At 42.0% G+C, this 19,158-nt stretch overlaps 1 protein-coding gene across 1 annotated transcript in view; it reads right to left on the bottom strand.

The window, feature by feature from the left end:
• tmx3a (thioredoxin related transmembrane protein 3a) overlaps positions 1-17,711 on the bottom strand; it is a gene marked incomplete at both ends in the record, with an annotated part of 33,094 nt that extends 15,383 nt beyond the window's left edge. Inside the window, 9 exons of the mRNA XM_084139608.1 lie at positions 2,078-2,144; positions 2,371-2,448; positions 2,607-2,706; positions 4,323-4,403; positions 4,529-4,574; positions 16,672-16,795; positions 17,083-17,125; positions 17,427-17,490; positions 17,678-17,711. Coding sequence (XP_083995734.1) covers positions 2,078-2,144; positions 2,371-2,448; positions 2,607-2,706; positions 4,323-4,403; positions 4,529-4,574; positions 16,672-16,795; positions 17,083-17,125; positions 17,427-17,490; positions 17,678-17,711 — 637 coding nt within the window. The remainder of the gene's footprint in view (positions 1-2,077; positions 2,145-2,370; positions 2,449-2,606; positions 2,707-4,322; positions 4,404-4,528; positions 4,575-16,671; positions 16,796-17,082; positions 17,126-17,426; positions 17,491-17,677) is intronic.
• Between the last annotated feature and the right edge of the window lie 1,447 nt (positions 17,712-19,158).

Genomic DNA, 19,158 nt, shown 5'->3' with positions numbered 1-19,158 from the left:
ACCTCTTGAGATGGTTTCAGTTCGGTTCGCTTCGGGGGCTCATTTGAGGGGTCTGAGTTCCTTTGGAGTGTTCAGACTGCACAACAAATTAAGCGAACCGCACTGAGTTCACAAAACAATTCTGAAAGAGACCAAGTGTGAAAACACCCTTAGTAAACACAAGATCGTGCCTAATAAAACTGAGCACAAAAATGAACGGTTTCAGGACCATGGACAGCTATGCGAGCCATCACGTAGAAAAGCGCTCACCTCAATCCAGGACCGGCGGGGCCGCGCTTTGTGTTGCTTGCTAGTGGGCTACTAAGCTTACGTGTAAAAAAACTAGCATGAAATTTAAATTAACAAATCCCCCCTGTTGTTTTACAAGATATAAACCTCAGTAACAGTGAAACATTTAATTGGGGAGGTATTTCATCTGTAACGTGTCAAGTCTCAAAATAAGACAAACAAATGCTATTGGCATATAATTAGGCATGCCTCTCCATTCTTTTGTATGAAATCGTGTAAATTCCAAACATTTCGCATTGCATGTCGGAATTGCACTTGCTCTGAAGCATGCAGCCTTGCTGGCTCAGTCGAAGTGGCTATCTGATGGTCTAATTAGCCCTTACACCCGATAATTTCAACTCTCTCAGCTTTTGGACCCTTGTGCAAATGGCGGTATACTGTACCGTCTATGGTACAGCAGAGCGTGTCTGACTCCAAACCCCATAAATCATGAGTGCACTGCTTACAAAACAGAGCTGAGAGCTCTCCATGCAGAATCGGGCCAGTGCCACCTAACTAAATCCAGCAAAGTGGACTCACTTATCACCAGAACCTCCCACCAAAGCACACAATCCTTGGAAATAATTGCACAACAAACAGAACAGAACAGAACACAACACAACAACTGCATTCAATAAGAGAAAAAGCACAGTTGACTAATTTCATTAGCCAACACCATACTATCCACAAGCTATTGCACATGGCACACAAGAGAACACATAAAGGGAAACTTCACTGCTAGACACTATTTGGGGTGTTTTTCCAGTCTCCCCACATAATTATGTAATGAAATGTGTTTCAGACATAATTATGCACCATAGTGGTATTTTTTCATTTTCGCACCGATAGAGTTCATCCAATAAACGTCATTGGTTGATTGAGCCTGCTGTCTGATATTAAAATGAATGGAGTCATGTTTTGTAGCAATTATTGTGTGTCACGGTTTCGGCCGAGGCTGCTCCTCCTCCTTGTTCGGGCAGGCTTCGGCGGTCGTCGTCCCCGGAGTACTAGCTACCACCGTTCGATGTTTCATGTTTGTTTGGTTTTGTCTGTTTGTACACCTGTCCCTTGTTAGTGTTTGATTTTGTTTCCTATTTAGTTATCGTGTGTTGGGTCAGGTGTTATGTGTGATTGTTATGTCAGCTGTTGCTGTTGATGGGTTTTCTCTCTCGTGTTGTTTGTGTCGAGAGTCCGCACTGCGTGCGCCTTTTCTTGTTCTTACGCACTGTTGTGTGTGTGCGTAATTTGTTCATGCCTCCCGGTTGGGTTGGCTATTCACCTGTTTGGAGTTACTATTTTGGATTACTAAAGTCTGTTGACGAACACCCTTGTTCCTGCGCTTGATTCCCTGCACCACATCCACACTCAGCGTTCTGACATTGTGGCCTTTGTGTTTCGCCGATTGCACGATCACGCTAGCAGCGAGTAGATATGGTTGTCCTTGTTCAATAGAACCATTGGACTTTTCTCAATGATGTTCCTATTTGCCACGACATGGCAGGATATCTAGGTTGACTCATTTTCCCTGGCTTTGTAAAGACTACAGCCTGACGGGAGCCATACTTCCTTGTCCAATTTTGCTCCCACCCTCAAAGGCAAGCTTTTCAAAACAGGGGCTGTACTAGTTTATACAGGTTCACAGGAACTATGTTACTGTGCACTCTATCCGAGATTGCTGAATAATTACAATGGCTGCTTCTGATGATTCCATTTTTGATGTTCTTTTACATAGAGACATACAGCCCTATTAATTTGAGCCGGAATACACTGAAAACTTTCCGCGGCTATGAATGCAACACTGGTCTCTTACCATTATAAAGGAAGTAAGTGCCATCCTTGAACACTGCCACAGCCGGGTATTCCTGGAGAGTAACTGCCTGAGAATGACCAGAAAAGAGAAACAATACCTCAGTCACAAAATATGATTGGAGCTCAATGTCAAGGCCTCTGGAGGCAGAAGTTCAATCCCCCGTTCCATCTCTCACTTTCTGCGCTGTATTCTTCTGATTTATCTCCCCGTCTCCTCCTATACCTGTCAATAAAACATCAAAATACCCTCCACATTCTTTTTATAGATATATATACCTATTTTCTAAACCGTACCTTGGGTAAAACGTTCCTTGCAGCAGAGAAGAAGTAAGTATGCACAATCAGTTCCTTGGCCACGGATATGTACTTCTCCTTGGGGGACAAAAGAGAAAAGGGGGAAACCTCAGACACAGGCTATGGCACAGATACCACAATAATAATTTGTTTTTTGTGTCCCATGTGCGTGTGCGTGCGTTCGTGCGTGTGCCTGTGTGTGTGCTTGCGTGTTTAATGCGCGGGTGTACTCATACCTTCAAGTCGGACGGCCCACCAACGTAGACAAAGAGAACGTCATATCTACTCATTACATTCTGAAATAACTGCTGACTTGGCAGTGCTCTCACCACAGGTCTAAAACAAAGGAGGGATGGGAGAGAGAGATGGAGAGAGCGTATATGGGACTGATGGAGGGAGTGAGAGACAAATGGGCAGAGATGGAGAGAGTACATCTTAAAGTAACTGTCCAATGAAAATCTTATTTTTAAAAGCTCATAATCTGTCAACTAATACCGAAATCATGTTTACACACTTTTGGCCAGATTTACAAATGATCAAGGATAAGACCACACTGTAAAAAGTGGGACGGTGCTATTGTTAATCTGAAGTGCTTTTACTAATTGGTATACGTTTTGGTTCGTTTAACCTATTCTATTCAATGTATCTAAAATAAATCAGTGAATTTGAAAGATCAATGTTTTTTTTTTAATTGAAAGAAAGTTTCTAAATTGCTTTCAATATCTCATGCACATTCGCTTTTCATAGCGGTGAGGGCAGTGTAGCGGCGGCAGCCTATTAGAAGAGGAGGCGTGGCTTATTTGGGGCGTGGCTTTCAGTTATTTGAAGTCACCCGTCAAGTTAATCGGTTCTGTTGTATTCACCATGCAGAGTTTTGCATCTACACTGCCAGCACGGCATCTAATAATACTTGCATAAGGGCATGTGATACTTAGAAGCAGTGGCTAAATGCTAATCCTGGATGTTGTGTATCGCGTTCAGCCAATCAGGTTGCAGCAGTCTGTTTTTTCACCCTTAACCTAACGCAGCGCTGTATCACATTAGTGGAAACCAACACTGTTCTCAGGGTAGGTCTGTCAGTTTTGACTAGCAGAAGTGACTTTTCGTAGCAGGTTAGGAGAATTTACGCAGCAGGTTAGGAGAATTAACGTGGTAGATTAGGAGAATTAGGTTAAGATTAGGAAAAGGGTTAGGATTAGAATGGTAAAATGCTAAAATTGTCCCCGACGTGAGTCGAACATATCTAGCTACAACCAGGTCTGCCCTTAGAACAGTCTTGGTTTCCACTAATGCGATGCTGCTAACGCAGCAGCCGTAAAATAAATGCAACCCCTGGTCTGATAGTTTTAACCTGATTGGCTGTACGCGATACACAACATCCGGGATGAGCATTTAGCCACTCTAGCATGGTGGTGGAAAATTGTGTTTAATAAAGAAAGTACGCATATTTTCCCAGTTTTTTTCCGCCTTCTCATCAATAAATAAAGTTAAGGAGGATATCGAAGCCTATGTAGCCTGAATGGAGAATATTTTAGCAACAAACAGGTCCACGAGGGATACTAATGTTTTACTGGCTGCATACAATGTGTTTGGACGGTAAGATTAAACAACTCAATATCGCCATCTGAAGGCCTTTGGGCTCAAAGACAATTTCATGGTGAACCTACCTTTGTTATTCTAATATTTATTTCATCCTCTAAATAATAGGGGCAAACTTTGGACATGCTTAGTAAATCTGGCCCTTACTGTTCATGCATATTCTTGTTAAAGCCCCACTCCTTAATTAGAAAATCAATAAAGCAGCCCGCCACTGGGTTTGCCATAAAGTTGAGGGATGGAGCTTGAGAAATGTAACCAAATATAACCAAATATCACAAAGTGGGCCTTTAGAAGTACAATAACAGATTTTTACAGACAATGAGCAACAATTGAACTGCCATCCTCAGTCTTACCCAGATACTCTGTCTGCAAACTCTATGATGCCAGCTTTGGTTCTAGGACCTCTGTAGTTGTATTTCAAGTCATCCTTCAACCTATCCAACAGAGAATGGTAAGTTAGAATAACAAGAGATGGGTTGTGTATTCAGTATGCGCACATCTCAGTTCCACATCCACATGTACCAACAATGAAAATACAGCTGAAAGGTACACAACTCACAACTTTATAGCGGGATAGCCTCCAACTCGAAACTCTTTTGCCAAATCTGAAACACAAATGTAAATAAGTAAGTCAATAATATCAATAATGATTTCTGCTGTCAATTTCAGCACTACTGAATGAGTTAATGTAATCATGTTGATATCCTCTATTATAATATCACATAAACTCCCCTTTGTATTAATTTGGACAGTGAAGCTAAAAATGTTTTATTTGTCTCGATACTCCAGCATTTTGGATTTGAGATTTAAATGTTTTATATGAGGCGACAGTACAGAATGTCACCTTTTATTTGAGGGTATTTTCATACATACAGTGCCTTCAGAAAGTATTCATACCCCTTAACTTATTCCATATTTTGTTGTGTTACAGCCTGAATTCAAAATTGATTAAAGAGCTTTTTTTTCTCACACAATTACACACAATACCACACACTGACAAAGGGAAAACATGTTGTGGTTTTTTTTGTGCAAATGTATTGAAAATGAAATAAAGAAATATCTCATTTACATAAGTAGCCAATACTTTGTAGAAGCATCTTTGGCAGCGATTAGAGATGTGAGTCATTCTGGGAAAGTATCTTAGAGATTTCCACACATGGATTGTGCAACATTTGCCCATTATTCTTTTCAAGATTCTTCAAGCTCTGTCAAATTGGTTGTTGATCATTGCTAGACAACCATTTTCAGGTCTTGCCATAGATTGTAAAGTAGATTTAAGGCAAAACTGTAACTTGGCCACTCAGGAACATTCACTGTCTTCTTGGTTAGCAACTCCAGTGTAGATTAGCCTTGTGTTTTAGGTTATTGTCCTGCTGAAACAGGAATTCATCTCCCAGTGTCTGGTGGAAAGCAGACTGAACCAGGTCTTCCTCTAGAATTTGCCTGTGCTTAGCTCCATTCTGTATCGTTTTTATCCTGAAAAACTCCCCAGTCCTTAACGATTAAAAGCATACCCATAACATGATGTAGCCACTACTATGTTTGAAAATATGGAGAGTGGTACTCTGTAATGTGTTGTATTGGATTTGCCCCAAACATAACACATTATACACATTTTTTGCAGTATTACTTTAGTGCTTTTATTATGTACAGGCTTCCTTCCTCTTCTAGGTTAGTTTTGTGGAGTAACTACAATGTTTTTGAGCCATCCTCAGTTTTCTCCTATCACAGCCATTAACCTCTTAAGGATCGGACCCTTTCTTGAGATAATAACACATTAGGTCTGGTAAAAGATCATAAAAAATAAAACAAGTTTTCATTTTTTTCTTTTTGAAATGAAAGAGAAAGGCCAACATATAATATTGCAGTTTAGGTGCAATTTAAATGTTGGCCACTAGATGGCAGCAGTGTGTGTGCAAAGTTTCAGATTGATCCAGTGAAGCGTTACAATACTGGACTATTTTGTATAAAGTCTGTCCAAATGTGCCGAATTGGTCAATTGATACATTTTCAAGTACATAACTATAGAGAACATACAAACATGATATGGTAATACAAAATGTATGTTTACACACTCCCGGGAATGTCATACATGATGGATCATTAGCTTATGCACTAACTTTCACACATCTAGATGGCCGGGCGGGGTGGGTGTGGAGCCAGAGACCGCAAGGGTTCAAACTGTAGAACCCGGTTCCTACATTTGAATATAAAAATTGATTTTATCAAACAAGCTGTAGCTCAGTTGGTAGAGCATGGCGTTTTCAACGCCAGGGTTGTGGGTTCGTATTGCACGGGGGACCAGTATGAAAAAAAAAATGTATGCACTCATTAACTGTAAGTCGCTCTGGATAAGAGCGTCTGCTAAATGACTAAAATGTAAAACTATGCTACATTTTATCTCTGAGACCCTCAGAATGACAAATCAGAGCAAGATTACTGAATTTAAGTACATTATTTACCTTCAGAGGTGAATGTTTCAAACCAGTTGCCATGATACGTTTTTTGTTGTTGTGCACGCTCCTCAAACAATAGCATGGTATTTTTTCACTGTAATAGCTACTGTAAATTGGACAGTGCAGTTAGATTAACAATAATTTAAGCTTTCTGCCCATATAAGACATGTCTATGTCCTGGAAAGTTTGCTGTTACTTACAACAGTCATGCTAATCACAGTAGCGCATGTTAGCTCAACCGTCTCGTATACAGGACACCGATCCCGTAGAGGTTAACCTCTGTAACTATTTTAAAGTCACCATTGGCCTCATGGTGAAATCCCTGAGCGGTTTCCTTCCTCTCCGGCAACTGAGTTAGGAAGGTTGTCTGTATCTTTGTAGTGACTGTGTGTATTGATACACCATCTAAAGTGTAATTAATAACTTCACCATGCTCAAAGGGATATTCAATGTATACTTTTTTTTTACTGATCAGCCAATAGGTGCCCTTCTTTGCGAGGCATTGGAAAACCTCCTTGGTATTTGTGGTTGAATCTGTGTTTGAAATTCACTGCTGGACTGAGGGACCTTACAGATAATTGTATGTGTGGGGTACAGAGATTAGGTATTAAAAAATCCTGTTAAACACTATTATTGCACACAGAGTGAGCCCAGGCAACTTATTATGAGACTTGTTAAGCAAATGTTTACTCCTGAATGTATTTAGGTTTGCCATAACAAAGGGGTTGAATACTTATTGACTCAAAACTGTAGCTCAGTTGGTAGAGCATGGCGCTTGCAACGGCAGGGTTGTGGGTTCGATTCCCACGGGGGGCCAGTATGAAAAAAAAAAAAAATATGCACTCAAGGTGTGCCTTCTGGCTCATGTAAGTCGCTCTGGATAAGAACATCTGCTAAATGACTAAAATGTAAATGTAAGACATTTCAGCTTTTCATTTTTTATTAATTTGTAAAAATTTCAGAAAACATTCCTCTTTGACATTATGGTATATTGTGTGTAGGCCAGTGACCAAAAAATCTCAATTTAATCCATTTTAAATTCAGGCTCTAACACTACAAAATGTGGAAAAAGTCAAGGAGTATGAATACTTTCTGAAGGCACTGTATCTGTTTTACCATTTAGAAATTAAAACACTTTATGTATCTAGTATTTGGACAAATTCACTTATAGTGTATTGAAGTATTAAAAAGTTTAGTATTTGGTCCCAATCACTAGATTCACAGGAAATACATTACATAGGATGAAGAAGCAATATTCCTTTATCCTATGTAATATATTCCCTGTGAATCTGCCGTAGCTTCATACTACTTGTCTCAGACGTAGAGAACTGATACTGTATACTGGTTGTTGGGGTGGAATTGGCGTGGGGTTTGGGGGGTCTGTGGGTGGCTTTTGACTATTTTATTGGATTCCTCATGTCTTACTCAATGGTAGGAAGAAGTGTGATCCAAATCAGATGTTGGGTACTATATTTCTTTAATATTATGTGAATCCTAAACTTTAAAGGGCCAATTTGGGTCAATTACAGTCAATTACATTTCTATAAAATGTTGCAGGAATGCTCATCTGTTTCTAACTACAGAAACGATTTCAGAACAATCTGAGAGGGTCGGTGTCATGGCTTGCTGAAATGACATGGAACGACTCCAAATAAATACGGAAAGGAGTGTACAGTATGTAAATATGAATTACCTGTTCATCTTCATAAAGCCAGGGTTCTAGTACAGTTATAGTTTTATATGACTAAATCACTCAAACATTTTGATATACACTACCAGTCAAAAGTTTTAGAACACCTACTCATTCAAGGGTTTTTCTTTACTTTTACTATTTTCTACATTGTAGAATAATAATGAAGACATCAAAACTGGTTGGTCAATATACATCTTCTGTATACCCCCCTACCTTGTCACAACACAACACAACTGATTGGCTCAAACGCATTAAGGAAAGAAATTCCACAAATTAACTTTTAAGAAGGCACACCTTGTCACGTTCGTTGAATGACGGGTCAGACCAAGGCGCAGCGTGATATACGTACATGTTTATTTACACTGAATAAACACACGACAAAACAACAAACAAACGAAACGTGAAGTCCTAAGGTTGTACAAACAACGAACCTTACCCGGAACAAGATCCCACAACTAGACAGTGCCAATAGGCTGCTTAAGTATGGTCCCCAAACAGAGACAACGAGCGACAGCTGCCTCTGATTGGGAACCACACCGGCCAACATAGAACTACACATACTAGATCCTCATACATAGAACAAGCACAACAAGGAATATACACACCCTGACTCAACATATAAGCGTCCCCTGAGTCAGGGCGTGACAGTACCCCCCCCCCCCCCCCCAAAGGTGCGGACTCCGACCGCACAACATAAACATAACAGGGTAGGGGCCGGGAGGGCATTCTGCCTCGGAGGCAAATCCGGCTCGGGGCGTGACGACCTCTCACTCTCCGCCTCCCTGTTGCGCCCCTGGTCTGGTCTAGAACTCGGCGTGTTGCTTCCCCTCTCCTTCCTCCCACGATACACCTGGCCCTGTCTGGACCCTGGTGTGGGAGACCCCGAACCTGGAGAGGGGCTGACGTCATGGTCTGGACTGGAGCCACTGACCGGAGCCGGACTAGGCACCGGTGGAGCGGACTGCTCTGGCTCCGGAGTGGAGCCGCTGACTGGAACTGGATCAGGCACCGGTGGAGCGGACTGCTCTGGCTCCGGAGTGGAGCAGCTGTGCCGGACTGGACAAACGCACCACTGGTCTGGTGCGAGGAGCAGGCACAGGCCGGACCGGACTAGGAATACGCACCACTGGCTTGGTGCGAGGAGCAGGAACGGGCCGGGCTGGACTGGCGACGCGCACCACTGGCTTGGTAAGAGGAGCAGGAACGGGCCAGCCGGACTGGCGACGCGCACCACTGGCTTGGTGCGAGGAGCAGGAACGGGCCGGGCCGGACTGGCGACGCGCACCACTGGCTTGGTGCGAGGAGCAGGAACAGACCGGGCCGGACTGGCAACGCCCACCACTGAATTGGTGCGAGGAGCAGGAACAGGCCGGGCCAGACTGGCGACGCGCACCACTGGCTTGGTGCGAGGGGCAGGAACTGTCCGGGCCGGGCTGGCGACACGCACCACTGGCTTGGTGCGAGGAGCAGGAACAGGCCGGGCCGGGCTGGCGACGCACACCACTGGCTTGGTGCGAGGAGCAGGAACAGGCCGCGCCGGGCTGGTGACGCGCACCACTGGCTTGGTGCGAGGAGCAGGAACAGGCCAGGCCGGACTGGCGACGCGCACCACTGGCTTGGTGCGAGGAGCAGGAACGGGCCGGACCGGACTGTGAAGGCGGACTGGAGGTCTGGAGCGGAGAGCTGGCACAACCCGTCCTGGCTGGCTGCCCACTTTCGCACTACACGTGCGGGGCGCTGGCACGGGATGCACTGGGCTGTGCACGCGCACTGGCGATACAGTTCGTAGAACTGGCGCAGGATATGCGGGACCGAGGAGGCGTACTGGAGACCAGGAGCATTGAGCCGGCACACCCCGTCCTGGCTGGATGCCCATCTTCGCACGGCACGTGCGTGGTGCAAGCACAGGACGTACAGGACTGTGCCGGCGCACTGGCGACACAGTACGTAGCTCCGCATAACACGGAGCTTGCCCAGTCATACGCCTCTTCGCGTGAGTACAGGGAGTTGGCTCTGCTCTAATCCTAGGCTCCGCCAACCACCCTGTGTGCCCCCCCAAAAAAAAAATTATTGGGGCTGCTTCTCGGGCTTCCTCCTCGACCGGCCTCCTCCCTGTTGCCGTTGCTCCTCTCCTGCCTGGGGATCTAACTTAGCCCATGGTCCTTTCCCCGCAAATATCTCCTCCCATGACCACAAATTGGCCACCTGTGACATGGCCATCTGCTCCGCCTGGGCACGCTGCTTGGTCCTCGTTTGGTGGGATCTTCTGTCACGTTCGTTGAATGACGGGTCAGACCAAGGCGCAGCGTGATATACGTACATGTTTATTTACACTGAATAAACACACGACAAAACAACAAACAAACGAAACGTGAAGTCCTAAGGTTGTACAAACAACAAACCTTACCCGGAACAAGATCCCACAACTAGACAGTGCCAATAGGCTGCTTAAGTATTGTCCCCAATCAGAGACATCGAGCGACAGCTGCCTCTGATTGGGAACCACAACGGCCAACATAGAACTAGACATACTAGATCATCATACATAGAACAAGCACAACTAGGAATATACACACCCTGACTCAACATATAAGCGTCCCCTGAGTCAGGGCGTGTCACACCTGTTAAATGAAATGCATTCCAGGTGACTACCTCATGAAGCTGGTTGAGAGAATGCCAAGAGTGTGCAAAGCTGTCATCAAGGCAAAGGATGGCTATTTGAAGAATCTGAAATATAAAATATATTTTGATTTGTTTAACACTTTTTTGGTTACTACATGATTCCATGTGTGTTATTTCATAGTGTTGATATCTTCACTATTATTCTACAATGTAAAAAATGAAAAAATAAAGAAAAACCCTGCTACTTAAAAAAAGGTTCACAGAGAGAGAGAGAGAGAGAGAGAGAGAGAGAGAGAGAGAGAGAGAGAGAGAGAGAGAGAGAGAGAGAGAGAGAGAGAGAGAGAGAGAGAGAGAGAGAGAGAGAGAGAGAGAGAGAGAGAGAGAGAGAGAGAGAGAGAGAGAGAGAGAGAGAGAGAGAGAGAGAGAGAGAGAGAGAGAGAATAACTACCATGGGATATGCGTCAACAGCAACCTTGGGAAAATCCTCTGCATTATCATTAACAGCAGACTAGTTCACTTCCTCAGTGAAAACAATGTACTGAGCAAATGTCAAATTGGCTTTTTACCAAATTACCGTACGACAGACCACGTATTCACCCTGCACACCCTAATTGACAAACAAACAAACCAAAACAAAGGCAAAGTCTTCTCATGCTTTGTTGATTTCAAAAAAGCTTTTTACTCAATTTGACATGGTCTGCTTTACAAGTTGATGGAAAGTGGGGTTGGGGGAAAAACATACGACATTATAAAATCCATATACACAAACAACAAGTGTGCGGTTAAAATTGGCAAAAAACACACACATTTCTTTCCACAGGGCCTTGGGGTGAGACAAGGATGCAGTTTAAGCCCCACCCTCTTCAACATAAATATATCAACGAATTGGCGAGGGCACTAGAACAGTCTGCAGCACCCGACCTCACTCTACTAGAATCTGAAGTCAAATGTCTTCTGTTTGCTGATGATCTGGTGCTTCTGTCACCAACCAAGGAGGGCCTACAGCAGCACCTATATCTTCTGCACAGATTCTGTCAGACCTGGGCCCTGACAGTAAATCTCAGTAAATCAAAAATAATGGTGTTCCAAAAAAGGTCCAGTTGCCAGGACCACAAATATAAATTCCATCTAGACACCGTTGCCCTAGAGCACACAAAAAACTATACATACCTCGGCCTAAACATCAGCGCCACAGGTAACTTCCACAAAGCTGTGAACGATCTGAGAGACAAGGCAAGAAGGGCCTTCTATGCCATCAAAATGAACATAAAATTTGACATACCAATTAGGATCTGGCTAAAAATACTTGAATCAGTTATAGAACCCATTGCCCTTTATGGTTGTGAGGTCTGGGGTCCGCTCACCAACCAAGAATTCACAAAATGGGACAAACACCAAATTGAGTCTCTGCATGCAGAATTCTGCAAAAACATCCTCAGTGTACAATGTAAAACACCAAATAATGCATGCAGAGCAGAATTAGGCCAATACCCACTAATTATCAAAATCCAGAAAAGAGCCGTTAAATTCTATAACCACTTAAAAGGAAGCGATTCCCAAACCTTCCATAACAAAGCCATCACCTACAGAGAGATGAACTTGGAGAAGAGTCCCCTAAGTAAGCTGGTCCTGGGGCTCTGTTCACAAACACAAACAGACCCCACACAGCCCCAGGACAACAACAACAACAACAACCCAATTAGACCCAACCAAATCATGAGAAAACAAAAAGAGAATTACTTGACACATTGGAAAGAACAAACAAAAAAACAGAGCAAACTAGAATACTATTTGGCCCTAAACAGAGAATACACAGTGGCAGAATACCTGACCACTGTGACTGACCCAAACTTAAGGAAAGCTTTGACTATGTACAGACTCAGTGAGCATAGCCTTGCTATTGAGAAAGGCCGCCGTAGGCAGACCTGGCTCTCAAGAGAAGACAGGCTATGTGCACACTGCCCACAAAATGAGGTGGAAACTGAGCTGCACTTCCTAACGTCTAAATGTATGACCATATTAGAGACACATATTTCCCTCAGATTACAGCGATCCACAAAGAATTCGAAAACAAACCCAATTTTGATAAACTCCCTTATCTACTGGGTGAAAACCACAGTATGCCATGACAGCTGCAAGATTTGTGACCTGTTGCCACAAGAAAAGGGCAACCAGTGAAGAACAAACACCATTGTAAATACAACCCATATTTATCTTTATTTATTTTCCCATTTGTACTTTAACTATTTGCACATTGTTACAACACTGTATATATACAGTGAGGAGAACAAGTATTTGATACACTGCCAATTTTGCAGGTTTTCCTACTTACAAAGCATGTAGAGGTCTGTAATTTGTATCATAGGTACACTTCAACTGTGAGAGACGGAATCTAAAACAAAAATCCAGAAAATCACATTGTATGATTTTTAAGTAATTAATTTGCATTTTATTGCATGACATAAGTATTTGATACATCAGAAAAGCAGAACTTAATATTTGGTACAGAAACCTTTGTTTGCAATTACAAAGATCATACGTTTCCTGTAGGTCTTGACCAGGTTTGCACACACTGCAGCAGGGATTTTGGCCCACTCCTCCATACAGACCTTCTCCAGATCCTTCAGGTTTCGGGGCTGTCGCTGGGCAATACGGACTTTCAGCTCCCTCCAAAGATTTTCTATTGGGTTCAGGTCTGGAGACTGGCTAGGCCAATCCAGGACCTTGAGATGCTTCTTAGGGAGCCACTCCTTAGTGTGTTTCGGGTCGTTGTCATGCTGGAAGACCCAGCCACGACCCATCTTCAATGCTCTTACTGAGGGAAGGAGGTTGTTGGCCAAGATCTTGCGATACATGGCCCCATCCATCCTCCCCTCAATACGGTGCAGTCGTCCTGTCCCCTTTGCAGAAAAGCATCCCCAAAGAATGATGTTTCCACCTCTATGCTTCACGGTTGGGATGGTGTTCTTAGGGTTGTACTCATCATTCCTCTTCCTCCAAACACGGCGAGTGGAGTTTAGACCAAAAAGCTCTATTTTTGTCTCATCAGACCACATGACCTTCTCCCATTCCTCCTCTGGATCATCCAGATGGTCATTGGCAAACTTCAGACAGGCCTGGACATGCGCTGGCTTGAGCAGGGGGACCTTGCGTGCGCTGCAGGATTTTAGTCCATGACGGCGTAGTGTGTTACTAATGGTTTTCTTTGAGACTGTGGTCCCAGCTCTCTTCAGGTCATTGACCAGGTCCTGCCGTGTAGTTCTGGGCTGATCCCTCACCTTCCTCATGATCATTGATGCCCCACGAGGTGAGATCTTGCATGGAGCCCCAGACCGAGGATGATTGACCGTCATCTTGAACTTCTTCCATTTTCTAATAATTGTGCCAACAGTTGTTGCCTTCTCACCAAGCTGTTTGCCTATTGTCCTGTAGCCCATCCCAGCCTTGTGCAGGTCTACAATTTTATCCCTGATGTCCTTACACAGCTCTCTGGTCTTGGCCATTGTGGAGAGGTTGGAGTCTGTTTGATTGAGTGTGTGGACAGGTGTCTTTTATACAGGTAACGAGTTCAAACAGGTGCAGTTAATACAGGTAATGAGTGGAGAACAGGAGGGCTTCTTAAAGAAAAACTAACAGGTCTGTGAGAGCCGGAATTCTTACTGGTTGGTAGGTGATTAAATACTTATGTCATGCAATAAAATGCAAATGAATTACTTAAAAACCATGCAATGTGATTTTCTGGATTTTTGTTTTAGATTCCGTCTCTCACAGTTGAAGTGTACCTATGATAACAATTGCAGACCTCTACATGCTTTGTAAGTAGGAAAACCTGCAAAATTGGCAGTGTATCAAATACTTGTTCTCCCCACTGTACATAATATGTAGGGGTGTAACGATTCGTTTTAACAACGATTCGATTTGTATCACGATTCGTGGTTGTCGATACGATTCAAGGACGATATTGGTTCATTTAGAACGATACGATCCGAAACGATTCAGTGACTTGAAATCGATTCAGTAACCTTTTAGCCAAAAATTCAACCAGTGTGACTGAAATAAATACCTGGATACTGGACAGTGCAGGTGAAGTTTCCTAGATTCCTGTTTCTTGTAAGGACCGCAATGGTGGCTTGATAATTTCTCGCTCGTCGGCTTCTCCTCTGTCGTCCGCCATGCTATGTTTTGTTGTCTTGGCGCCTTTGCGCTGCTGCTGGCGCGATGACGTCACGGATAGGCAGACTGAATCGAGTAATGTTTAAAGCCTTTATCATTAAAAGTGCTAAGAAAAAACATCCATATAAAGTCTGACGTGCTTAAATCCAATGGGTTATTTCCTAGTATCGATACAATCGATTTATTACATTTTAAAACGATGTTAGATCGATATATGTTGTCCAAAACGCCAACTCGCCGAGCACAGATCGATGTAGTTGGATCATAGGAATATAAATCGATACATCGATGTAGTAGATGGATCGTTACACCCCTAATAATATGACATTTGAAATGTATTTATTCTTTTGAAACTTCTGAGTGTAATGTTTACTGTTAATATTTATTATTTATTTCACTTTTGTTTACTATCTACTTCACTTGCTTTGGCAATGTTAACATACGTTTCCCATGCCAACAAAGCCCTTAAATTGAATTGAACTGAATTGAGAGAGAGAGAGAGAGAGAGAGAGAGAGAGACAATAGCTAACCTACTCCACTCTCTCATACAGGAGCAGATAATAGGGGATTTGAAGGTTTAATAAGGCCGAACAGCACTGAAAATGCTCACTACGCTGTTAGCCCATCTGGTTTGCATGGCTTATCATATGTTGCACAAAACACACGTACGTACACACAAACACACACACACACACACACACACACACACACACAGTTGGAATGGCTTTTAAAGCTTCACTAAGCCTATTAGTGTGAACAGACTGGCTTAATCCTGGCCCTGTGGTCCTAAATATGACAGGGCACTGTGACTGGTTGGCTTATTGCACAATTAGGTAAACCCTTACTCTATGGTGAACATAAGAAGAAAACTATTTCAGAGACCCTTTATATAATGATGTATTGTATTGCATGGATCAAGTGGCGATAAGCGACAACGATGTAGGATAGTGGTTATTTAGAAAATATTGAGTCAATAGCAGCTGACAAGACTGTATTTCAGCATAGTTTCGGTAGGCTACGCCTTCGGAATAACTACAGAGCCTATAAAAAGTGTACTATACAGATTATTATACTATTACAATATTTTTTTAAAGATTGTAAAAACTATGCTGATATTCTGTAACTATTGTATATTGACCAACCAGTAGATGTCAGTGCTGCCTGAGAGTGATTAAAACCTTCCTTGGTTTTGTTTTGGGATGCATTTTGCTCCAGTAACTTTCCAGCAATTAAGAAACTATTTGGATCAATTCACACTCTCTATCCCAGTCCTTATGATCTAAACAGTAAAAGCAGGAGTACTTGTTGTAGTATAATGCACTACAGTACCCATAATGCCCTGTACAAGATATCCAATTTCAACTTTTAAAATATGTTCCTGAAGCTATGTCCCGTCTCCTTACCAATACATGGTGTCAAAGTGACATCTGAACAGAGAGAACCAAAATATATGTATTTTCTTAAAGCATGCTCTAATAGAAGAAAATGAAATACTAATGGCTGATTAAGTGTTAGATATTTCTCTCTTTTTCAATACATTTTTCCTCTTTTATCCTCTTCCTCTTTTCCAGTATCTTTCTCATCAGTATAATACTTATTCCACCAGGCAATCCGTTTTGTATTCTGGTAGTCACATTATATTGCTGTCATATTTTTTATTTTTTATTTTTTAACTGTTATGTACTGTTGTTATGCCGTATGTCTTGTCTTTTTGTTCTGTCTTTTAACTTAATGTGCAAATCAGATAATTCGACTCACTGGTGTGGACTGTGGCGTCAACCTTGCCCACGTTGACTGGAGACCCCATGCTTTTTAGCTCTGCCCCGATTTCATACCACACTGGGTCCAGTTGCTTGCAATAGGTACACCAGGGAGCGTAGAACTGACACAAAACAAATGGAGCACAATCACCATCATTTAAAATGCATTTATATTTCTGCTCTCAAATAAAACATATTTCCAAAAAAAGCCTGACACACACACACAACATACATGATAAAACAATGCACCAAGCTATGTGTGTGCGTGCGTATTTCAATTTCATTTTCATGCGTGCGTATTTCAATGTCCCCTCTTGCATTCTCTTGATGTTGGCCTAAAGTACACAATGCTTCTCCACACAATCATTATTTGAGGTTTTCTTTTATGTAAAATTGCATTCATACTTACTTGAATAAGCCATATCTCATCAGGCATTATTGTGTCTTTAAACCTGCAAATTAGTAAGAGAAATCAACAACCATTGGTAAATCTATACAATGGAAATGTATTTTATGATTAACTTTTCACAATCATTTCTAGGTACTGGTATGTCGCCTTTACGTTTTTAGGACCATGGAAAGAGGATGACCAGGGTGCCTTGTCAGGTGGTGTGGGTAACAGCAATCTACTTTGAAATTCCGTTATTTGGTGGATTTTGTTTTTGTTATGGCATTCACAGACCAAAACGTATAGTCTATCATTTCCGCATTATTATCAAAGCAATAACTATCTAATTAATATAAATAACTTACGTGTCATCGAGCTCTTCAACGAAGGCTGATACCGTTGCTATACTCAACAAAACTGTCAAAGAAACTAGAGGCATACAGAGGAAATAATACAATAAGGACACAACTGACACAAACCAACTGGACAAATGAAAACAATCTATTATTGCTCGTTAAGAACATTAAACAATTAACCGGACCATCATGAGAAAATCAAAATACTCGGTCGCTTAATCAACATCGCAAGTTTGTATTGACATTATTTAATAGCCTACCTGTACACACGACGACTAACTTTTTATTTTCCATAATTTTCCCGCAATGATTTATCCAATAAATAATCAATCAGCAAATTCACGAGTGAAGGACTGATCCGGATCCCTTTATCCGCTGCCGTTTGTCTGCAGCGCTTAGAATGTTGAGCAACAAGGCCACAAGTCCTGGAACTGTCTGTCAAGGTAAAAGCCTCTTTAAAACGTAATGTTCTTGGATGGGCAACTTGGTCTCATAGCATTTCGTATTATTCTGTATGTAAATCAGCTATGATTCATTTTAGTATGATATGTTGTGTTTCGTATGGTATGTATTAATTTGTGGATGTCCATCACCCATATCATATGATCTGTTACAAATTACAATTCGTATTATATGTTATGAATTTGCAAAACGTACTATATGTTACAGATTTGCAAAAACCGTATGATATCTTACGAATTCTAGCAAGGTGGCTAGGTGGCAGCTAGCTAATGTTAGATAGGCTAGGGGTTAGGGGTTAGGGTTAAGGTTAGGGTTAGGTTAACGAGTTAGGTTGAATAATTAGGTTAGGGAAAGGGTTAGCTAAAAGGGTTAAGGTTAGGGTTAGGAAAAGGGTTAGCTAAAAGGGTTAATTTTAGGGTTAGGGGAAGGGTTAGCTGACATGCTAAGTAGTCTCAAAAGTAGTAAGTAGTTGAAAAGTTGCTAAATAGCTCAAATAGTCCGTGATGAGATTCAAACTCGCAACCTTTGGGTTGCTGGACATTCGCGTTAAGTAACCATCTCTCTAATGTACCCATAGTACCCAGACCAAACGTAACATATCATACACATTTGAGGGTAACTTATTTACTTTTACTATGTTACGTCTAGTCTATGAGACCAGGCTGGAATGGGAGAACGCACTCGGATGTAGGCCACTTTGAAAGACCGTGTATCGGATATGACATTGCATAGGCTGCAATGTAATTTTTCGCTACACTTGTGTTGGTGGGTCCACTCATGGTAAACTTTACAGAGTGGAATTGTTTTAATTATAGCTAGGACTTTTAATGATGTGATATAAGTGGGAGCAATAAGCTAAGTGTTACACAATCTTGCCACCCCGCATTTGGATATGGAGATGTGATAAGTGGTTAATTAAAAACGTTGGCCTACCTTGATTCACACAGAATGAATGAAAGAATACAAATAATGTTGTTTTCTCTCTTTATTCAAAATGTAGGTCTAGTAATTTATTTGAAATATCTATCTGCAAACTATCATCAAAATAAAAATAGGCCTATAAAAACATTGAGAAAGAAAATGCAAACACTCACAGAAATGTTCAAGAAATATCCATACAGAATAAAATTGTATAGCAAACTAATAAAGAGATTATGACAATTTTCACAATACAATTACAGTAAAAAATTGGAAATGTAGGCTTTTAGCGTTTATTTATTATAATTGTTTTGCCTGTTTTGCATGTTATTTTGGCATTAAGACGTGTCACATGTCAGTT

Source organism: Coregonus lavaretus (assembly GCF_964263955.1).
Source record: "Coregonus lavaretus genome assembly, chromosome: 23".
In the NCBI taxonomy this organism is placed as follows: domain Eukaryota; kingdom Metazoa; phylum Chordata; class Actinopteri; order Salmoniformes; family Salmonidae; genus Coregonus; species Coregonus lavaretus.
The sequence above is the reverse complement of the archived record's forward strand: the minus strand, read 5'-3'. Positions and strand labels throughout refer to the sequence as shown.